General features: G+C 34.2%; 1 protein-coding gene across 1 annotated transcript; it reads right to left on the bottom strand.

Annotated features, from left to right (window-relative positions):
* Window positions 1–2,290: 2,290 nt before the first annotated feature.
* On the bottom strand, window positions 2,291–5,950 carry LOC109054278 (golgin subfamily A member 7-like). The gene is made up of 6 exons (XM_019071568.2): window positions 5,835–5,950; window positions 4,199–4,321; window positions 3,921–4,073; window positions 3,735–3,836; window positions 3,282–3,338; window positions 2,291–3,184 (listed from the first exon to the last, which is right to left on the bottom strand). The coding sequence occupies exons 1-5, from the start codon at window positions 5,925–5,927 to the stop codon at window positions 3,294–3,296; spliced, it is 516 nt and encodes a 171-aa protein (XP_018927113.1). The 5' UTR covers window positions 5,928–5,950; the 3' UTR covers window positions 2,291–3,184; window positions 3,282–3,293.
* Window positions 5,951–9,643: the final 3,693 nt, after the last annotated feature.

Genomic DNA, 9,643 nt, shown 5'->3' with positions numbered 1-9,643 from the left:
GACATAGTTATACAAGGTTAAATAAAAATTAAATAAATTAAATTTAATGTGCTCATCAGTAATTAATGCAATGTTGATATGCTGAGAAAACACTTCTGTAAATTGAAATGATTTCTGTAAATCCAGTTGTCAGATGCTGTGTGGACTCTCAAATCTTGGTGTAATAATAGCCATCTGACAAACGGCTGGTCTTTGTCTGAATGTCGACAAAACTGGAAGACTTTCTGAATGTATATAAACAGTAGACTATTTAAGAAAAGACATTTTAAAAGAACAGCTCAATCAGACAATATGACAGGAAACCCAAAATACACACACATATGAGTCTGATAAATATATATAAAATTCAGTGCCACTGTGTTAGGGTGGTTGTCAAGTCACTGCAGTTGCTAGGATGTTTGAGTGTTTTTAATGTGTTGCAATAGGGTATTGTAAGGTAAGGGGTTTTGAATGTGTTTTATTTTCTGCCATGCAGCTGCTTGAGTATTCGGAGTGTTTCTTGATCTGTTTCTGTGTAGTTCTGAGTGTTGTTCTGTCATGTCGCTATGCAATTTATGAGGTTTCCATTGTTTTAGCATGCTGCTATGCAGTTGCAAGGGTGTTCTGGGTGGCTGTTTATCATGTTGCTGAGCATTATTAATGAAAGCTGCTAGTGTCTCTTCTTCACAGGTGTGAGGAGATGACCTCTTGTGCTCATTTCTCTGTTGAAACACATCCAGCTCCTCCAGGACTGTATGGATGAACTCAATCTCTTGTTTGGGGAGGTAACAGCCATTAACACGAGGAAGAGCCAGGATGTCAGAGGACGATCTCTATCCAGAGACTTACAGGAGATGCTTTCATCTCTACACACTTAAGAAAAAGAAACATTAAGGAGCGGATCACCACAGAACAACAATATAAAGCTCTGAGCTTGTGTTCACTGAGGCAAACAAGAGGCACAGATTGTATCATTAATTCACATACAACTATCCAAAATAAAACCTTAAACCCATTAAGCTGTTATTTTATTGTCACCTGCTCAAGTATGAGTCAAATACAAATACCGAAGTATTATCAGAGCACTTGAATGACATTAAACATCTAAACTCACTTGAACATTAGCTAACGTTACTAGCTTAGCTCGCCACTCCCACTACATAACGCTAATCACGTTTCAAGACGCGACTGGTTTAGACAAATAAACTCGAAAGAGACCTTTAAACGCGATTAAATCCCAGCCAAAAAGACAACTCTTGATAGCCGCAACACAGTAACAACACTGAATCGACCCCGCACCCGTGACGTCACGAAGATGTTCGGTGCACATCTGAAGGCTGTTGGTTCCCTCTAGCGGTCAGAGTGCACTGTCTCCACAGTCTTCAGTGTTCCTTGTTAAGTGACATTGATTTGCTATCCATATACTTCTGAATTTAGGGATAAAAGCACCCTTCAGTCAGTTAATCTATGTATGAGACAAATTATTACTAAACATTGCCAAGGTGTACCGACAAAAATATTTAAAAACTTGGAAGACTTTGATCATGCCATCGCAGTTTTCATGTAAACATCAGTCTGATGTGCTCAACTTTATATATTTATAAATTTAACTATATATATATAAAATAGAAATTAATAAAATAGAAATAGTAAATAGAAATTCTTATTTGTAAAAGTACCATTTTTTACTGGACACATTTAGTGTACAAAGTGACAGCAACTGATGTTTAAGTTGAAGAAGTGGTGTATTTAAACTCTATTAAATTTAACATATTCATAAATAAATCTTTCATATGACATAAATTTGCCCCTAATAGGGTGGACATGTTTGGTCCTCCCTCTCATTTCATTTGGCTCACAATTGCTTAAATTTATATACACCATATATTTATATACCAAAATAATTTTTCACATTTTACAGCTCCCTACAATGATTACACAGGAATTTATAAAAAAAAAGTGTTATGATGTCCAAAAGACACAGAATCCCAGGAATGATCAGTTTATTATTACTATTATTAACTGTTAGTTACTAACTTTTTTGTTAGTCAAACACTTTGTCCTAAAATATTTTAAGTCCTTTTAATATTTAGTTAGATTTCTTTGATTTTAATGGTCACATTGACATGCAGGTAAACAAACAGAAAAGTAATCCAAAAGTAACCCATCATCAATCAGAATCTAATTACATCACTGACTACAGTATTCATCATTTAATTTGTATCAGATTGTATTTGTAAGACTACAATTTGTATGTAATCTACCAAGCACTGTGTGTTTGCAGAAAAAAAAAGTGCAGACAATGGAATTAATTTGTTCAGGAAAACACAATTTATTGAACGATACATAGTTTAAATAAGTGTCAAAAGATTTTCAAAAAAGACATTATGATACAACACTGATAAAAAGATTTATGCAAGACACAGATCAAACCGACAGCAGTCTGAAATACAAGCTGGAGATGCAATATTAAATGCAAACCATGCCTTTTAAGGATTTATGGCATTTGTGTGTAATAAGGATTATATTGCAGACCCCAATAAAAGTACAGTAGTTCAATGGTGTGTATATATAGTCCAATGTAGTGTTAAAAAAGCATGGAAGAAAACACAAATGGTTTTTGCTAGAGGGGAATGGAATAGAACAGTGACTTGAACTGACTAAACCGATGACATATAATCATTAAATATAATAAACTAGCTATCAGTCTCAAATTTCCACGTACACAAAACTGAAGCTTCTTCATGATTTTTATGGCCGTTTTAACAAGCATTTATTGGAGCAAACTTCTCAAAAGCTATTTTTTACTATGAGAACACAGTCACAAAAGATTCGAATAATCAAGATGCAGCTGTATTGTGACTGAACATTGTGCACTGAATCTATACTTCCCATTCAAGACTGGTATACACAGAAAACAAGAGAAGGGAACGCACTGGAGCTGCAATATAAAATGACATGGCACAACACAGATTTAAAACAACTCAGATTAAGACACTGGAAAGCTGTTAGACGAGGGAAAGCTGGTTTGGAGAGTTTCATGAAGATACAGAATATAACCACTCTCTCCCTCGGTCAAAAAACAAAACATTAATAAATCAATGGTCTGAAATTAAAGGTATGCTATCTACATTTAAAGCAATAGGGCTGTGATATCATGAGATGGAGAAGCAGGTTCTGAGTCCATCACCTTACAAACATGAGCCTGCAGGAAAGAAAGAACACGATGCATTACTTCAAGATGATGATCCAATGCACTAAATATATGGGATATCATCATATTCAGGTCAAAAAGGACTTACCTTTGCTGTGTTTTATCTTGAACCAATACTTCTATCCTCGAAAATAGTGATCTCCACCCAAGAAAACTAAATAAAATGAAATAAAAACCCATAAAAACCCTTCTATATTTGAATATATTTGAAACTGGAATTTATTTGTATGATGCAAAGCTGCATTTTCAGCATCATTCCTCCAGTCTTCAGTGTCACATGAGCCTCCAGAATTCATTCTAATATGCAGATCTGCTGCTCAAGAAATGTTTATTATCAACAGAATTGTATACAAGCAGAATTTCTTTAAATTAGATATCGTTGTTAACATAAAAAAATCTATGGAACATTACATTTGTATTTGTTTGTATCTTTTGTTACAATAAACATGTTTTATTATCAGTTTGGACCAATTTAATGCATCCGTGCTGAATAAAAGTATGAATCTCTTTCAGTCAGGTCAGAAAACTGTAGGAAGGATACAACCCTGAGGCCCCTCTCTATGGGGTCAGTCAGGAGAAGCCCAAGAGGAGCGTAGATCTTCTCATTCTGCTCCTGGATGTACTTGGCAATCTTTTTCAGCACCTGAATGAATTGAACACAATACTGAAATCCATACGCATCATATGATATAGATGACATCTAAAGCCTATCGCTCTGTCAACTCACTTTCTCATAGTGGGTCTCCATGCAGAGGAAGATTGTGTACGCAGTGAGACAGGCCAGACAACCCTCCAGATACGACCTGCCGCCCAACTTTTCCGCCTCTGCATAGAGATTATTCAGGGTCTGTATGGTCTCCTCAAACTGCTGCTTGTCCATCTGTAACAACACCACAATTATCAGTATTCAGAATCCATGTGCCAAAGCTTTGGATATATTTGACATCTGTAAATACAGATGAGTGGTAAATGGTTCTTTTGTGTTTGCTCTGGGTCTCCACACACCCTGCTCTCCAGCTCTGCCGGGAACTTGGTCTGGAACTTGCAGATGGTTCCAGAGGTGTAGTCTCTCTGAACGAAGACCTTGGAGGTGACGGCTGCTTGCCGCAGGTCCTGCAAGCTGTGCGTCTGGTGAGAAAACCACAGATTAAACAATACATCTTCCATCCTCAAAAACAGGGATCTCCACCTTTTAAGTTCTTTCATGCACCCGTCAAGTTTGAGATTTTGGACTTTTTGGTTTTTCAGACTAGTGGAAGGAACAGAAAACATCCAACTTAACAGGGTTTCTTTTATAGCACTTTATTTGTGTCAATAGATTTAATTTACAATAGATATTTTGAAAGGCTGTTTTCTCAAAATGAGTTTTTTTTTCTCCTAGCCATAAATCGCCACTTCAGTAGCACTTACACACACCAAACGTCACATTTTGATTCCTGTCTTTATCCTGAAGGTTTTTACAGAGAGATGTTCATATATAATTTGCTTGATTATAAACATTTTATTCCCCAAAACATATGTTTTCTGTCTGTTCTAAGTGTATTATGGAGTGACACAAATGAGATACCCAAAATTCCCTCTTTAAAAATCTGTGACTAATATGTCAAAAAAAAAAAAAAAAAAACTTTAAATTTAACAGGAATTTTGAAACTGACTTCATCCAGTGTTCAGATTTTTCTACTAGAAATACATGCAAATTAGCACACATTTCATTAGAAAAGGTCTCATTTGCATATTTAAACATTTTAGAAAACTTGTAATACAAAACAGATTTGCAATTTTCAGTGTAATCAATCAACTAGGTAAGGCAATAAATTTTTTTATTTGTTTTTTTTTTTTTTTTTTTTTACCCTATTCACCTGCAGTGTCTCGTCTTAAAACTCTGAAAGTGTTTTTTTTTTTTTTTCTTGTGATACAGACGTACAAGTTTTCATTGCTCACCTACAAGGGAAATCTATGAAATATTAAGAGCCAATAACAGGTTACTAAACTAATATTAAATAAATAAATTATATATATATATATATATATATACACACTGTAATATTAAGAAATATTATCACTATTTAAAATACTGCCTCTTTATTTTGAATGTTTTTTCTTTTAGTGTAATTTAATCCTGTGATGGCAGAGCAGTTTTTTCAGCACTCTGGTTCTTCAGTATCACATGATGATCCTTCAGAAATCATTCCAATATGATGATGATTTGATGACCGAGAAACATTCTTAATTACTATCAAAGTTAATTTTTAAAACCACAGGAAATCACACCTGTATACACCGAAACTCCACACACAACGCCCTACAGCATCATCAACAAATACGGTGAGCTACATTTAAATAAAACGACTGAAATCTAATGACAACATCAGGCTCGTTTTAAATATGATACCTGGTTTTACATTTTTGTGAGTGTATTGTCAGTAAAAGTGAGTTTCTAAATGTTATGAAAGTTAATCATCGACGTCGATATTAATACTTGACCACTGGAAAAGCGCTAACGTGTCAAATAACAGCGGTATTACAGGGACTCGCATTTGTCAGTCAGCGAAACATTTATTGTAACGCATTATTTCAGATGTCAACCTTTGTCAATGAACATGAAGAAAAATGTAATTAAATTTTGTTTTTATTCACGCACCTCCGCCATAGCGCTGCTGCTGTTCCTCTTCCTGTTATTCGACCTCCTGTCCTCCACAAAACACAGTCCGGGGGAACCTTTGACTTTACTCATCAGTTCCGCTGCTACGCCAAATCTATTCCTCTATTATGGCGACGATTTTTATTATCTTTTTTATTTTTCATCACCTTGAAGATGAAGTATTGTGAATTAACTTCAGCTACATAAAAATAAAAGAATAGCTACATAGAAATAAAAGAATATTGTGCAACAGTTTCAGAAGTAGCTAAAATGAAGTGGTATCTCATAACTCATGTAAAATATAATCTTCCTTTTAAACTAAAATTAATTCATTTGCAGTTCCCAAAGGGATTAAGTTGTTTTGGATGTAATTTAAATGTAAAACAGATATGATCTCTCTCCATATTTATCATAGTGATGATGCATTTGTTTTCCAGCAGCTTACTAATGGTGTTTATTCACTTTTATTACAGAAGAATTTGTGATGCTGAGCAAAACCTAAAGGAGAAAACAAGGTTAATGCCTAAAACAGTTCTCTCTCCTCGTCTCCGTCTGTGTTTTTCAAATCCTACTTGGATGACTTTTACAGGGCGACATACAACAGAGAGAAGTCTTCATGATTGAGAACACAAGGAATCGCCCTTATTTTACAGCAGCCTTACATGATGAATGATACATCGGTGAAATCATTTATTCCTAAAGGTTCCCGTGGGACACCTGGGCCATTTTTCTTTAGATACCAAGTTTTCACCATCACTCAGATCCTTAGACAGCACTGGATGAACTCAGTATGGACATAAAATAAGCTTACGGTCCACCTCGACAGTCTGTGAGATCTCTAAAACCCATTTGTCAGATCATATATCAGACAATATTTTGTAAAAATAGCATGTTGTGCAGTAATGTTTTATTTGATGGCATTCTCAGTGTATCAAGTTTGCTGCAAGTGCACTTCATCTGCAGTTTAACAGGCAACAGTGTTTGTTTAAAAGGACGTTCGATTCACACGAGCTTTTCTCAAATGAGGAAACTCCAGCACTGTAATTAAAACCAGAAATGAAAAACATTTGTAAATGTTTGTCTGTGAAACATTTTGTTTTGAACCATTCAACTCTGACTTTTGTTTCATTAATAGTGTTATTGCAGTTTAATAATCAGTTCTTAAAAAAAATATATATATATATATATGCATCAGTTTTATTTTAGTATTACACACACACACACACACACACACACACACACACACACACACACACACACATATATATATATATTTCATTTTTAAGTTTTAGTAAGTTTGTTTGACAATTTCTGACTAGCTTTTTTTAAAATAAGTCTATATCATTTTTGTTTTAAGTTTTAGTTATTTTAGTACTTCGATGAAAATGAGAAATCTTAAATAAAATAAGCTTAATAATTTTTTTTATATCTTATTTCAGTTAATGTTTATCCAGTAATGTTTCTTTGTTTAGTGTTAATATATATATATATATAATATATATATATATATATATATATATATATACTATATATATATATATATATATATATAAGCAATGAAAATGTTTTTAATGATTTTAGTTTTAACTTTAATTAATGATAACATAGATCTGGGTAAAATCATTTTAATTAATGTTTACCTTTTTAATCAAAATATTAAGAATTCATTAAAGATGTTGTTTAAAACATTAATTCAGCAAAGTTAAAATATTATGCATTTTATTTTTTATTACATTTTTTAGTTGCACTTTTTTTTCTACAAAAATAATCAAATGTTGGTGCTGTGAAGTGATTTAGTGAGCAGGTGTTTGGCATGCTTTAATATATCGGGGGAACTATCAGTTTTATAATTGAATTTATTGACTGCCATTCTATGAACAAAGTGACCAAAACTATATCAAATACCCTAAAACACAACTCAGTCCTCAGTCAGGTCTTCTGTATAGTGTTCTGCAACTTTAGCTATATTTCACCTATGCAATTTTAAGGGAACAGAAAATATGTTTTACTAACATGACTGCTGTAAAAAAAATATCAGGAAAATATCTGATTCCAGCCAAGTCATGAGTGGTGACATTCATAAATCTCTGAATGACCCTCATTTATACATGCAGTCTCTAAGATGCTTACAACAGGTGGTATCACTGGAGGGGTACATGGTCTGCTACCACCAAAGATCATCTCGTGTGGAGAAATCATGGGTAAACACATCATGATGACAGAAATATTTTGGTGTAATTAAAACATCTTAAGTTACGATGAGTTTAGCATCCCATGACAGCATGTCTGTTTTCATTCAGCTGTCACTTCATTATGAACATTGTGAAATAATCGTGTGGTTATGAAAGCCAGTTCACAGCTGCAGTATTGTGAGAGAGGAAATGCCCACATTAGCGGTTGTAGTGGTTGAAGTTAGAATTGGGTAGAAGCTGCTCTCATGCAGTGTGAAAAGCAAATGAGACGCAGCACAGGGCATCTCGCAAGCATCTGCATCCCAGTCCTAGAAACCCAGCCAAAAGTCGCAGATGCTTCATTATACATTCTAAATAATGTGTCTTTGTAGCAGAGGAGCCATCCGGCTTGCATTGACCGACTTGACAAACACTGATATAAATCAGGCTGTGGAACTTTTATAGAATTAGATCAGACATTTTACAGATGCACCACGGATACAGTCCATATAAAGCCATTTTCACATACATTTTATTAGTCTGTTACACAAGAGCTTTTCAACCTGGAGCCTCTTTAACAAATGCAGCTGTACAGATGCCAGTTTTACCCAAGATGGCTTAAAGGAATAGAGCACAAAAAAAAAATAAAAAAAAAATACTCAGGTCATCCAAGATGTAGGCTAGACGAGTTTGTTTCTTCATCAGAAGAGATTTGGAGAAATGTGGCATTACATCACTGTCTCACCAGTGGATCCTCTGCAGTGAATGGGTGCCGTCAGAATAAGAGTCCAAACAGCTGATAAAAACATCACAATAATCCACAAGTTATGCACATGACTCCAGTCCATAATGTCTAAATGAAGTAAAAGGATTAATGTATGTTCTAAACAAATTCATCATTAAAATATTACAACTGCTGCTTCCAAGTCCTCCATCTAATGCATCCTCCAGTGAAGATGTCCACCCCCTGTTGTCTTCTCACATCAAAATCCACTGGATTTTGGACTGCTATCGCTTATAAACAGTGCTTGTTCTGTGCATATTTCTCTCTTGATTCAGACAAGACAACTTATCTTTCTTTACTAACTGACAGATGTCAACTTAAATGTCTCAGGATACTAAAATAAATACATGCAGTTCAATTCTTTTTTCTGCTTTATATTTATTAGCAAAACGTTAATGTGACCCTGGACCACAAAACCAGTCAAAAGTAGCACAGGTATATTTGTAGCAATAGCCAACAATCATTTCAAAAATCATTAGGATATTAAGTAAAGATCATGTTCCATGCAGATATTTTGTAAATTTCCTACCGCAATTATATATCAAAACTTAATTTTTAAATAGTAATGTGCATTGCTAAGGACCTCATCTGGACAACTTTAAAGGCGATTTTCTAAATTTATGCACCCTCAGATTCCAGATTTTCAAATAGTTGCATCACAGACAAATATTGTCCTATCCATACAAACCACACATCAACAAAAGCTTATTTATTCAGCTTTTCATATAATGCATAAATCTCAATTTCAAAAAGTCACACTTATGACTGGTTTTGTGGTCCAGGGTTACAAATATTATGAGCAAATATAAAAGATATTAAATAAAGATTTGTGCATGTATATAAATATTTCATCA

Source organism: Cyprinus carpio, chromosome B10 (assembly GCF_018340385.1).
Source record: "Cyprinus carpio isolate SPL01 chromosome B10, ASM1834038v1, whole genome shotgun sequence".
NCBI classification, from domain to species: domain Eukaryota; kingdom Metazoa; phylum Chordata; class Actinopteri; order Cypriniformes; family Cyprinidae; genus Cyprinus; species Cyprinus carpio.
The sequence above is the reverse complement of the archived record's forward strand: the minus strand, read 5'-3'. Positions and strand labels throughout refer to the sequence as shown.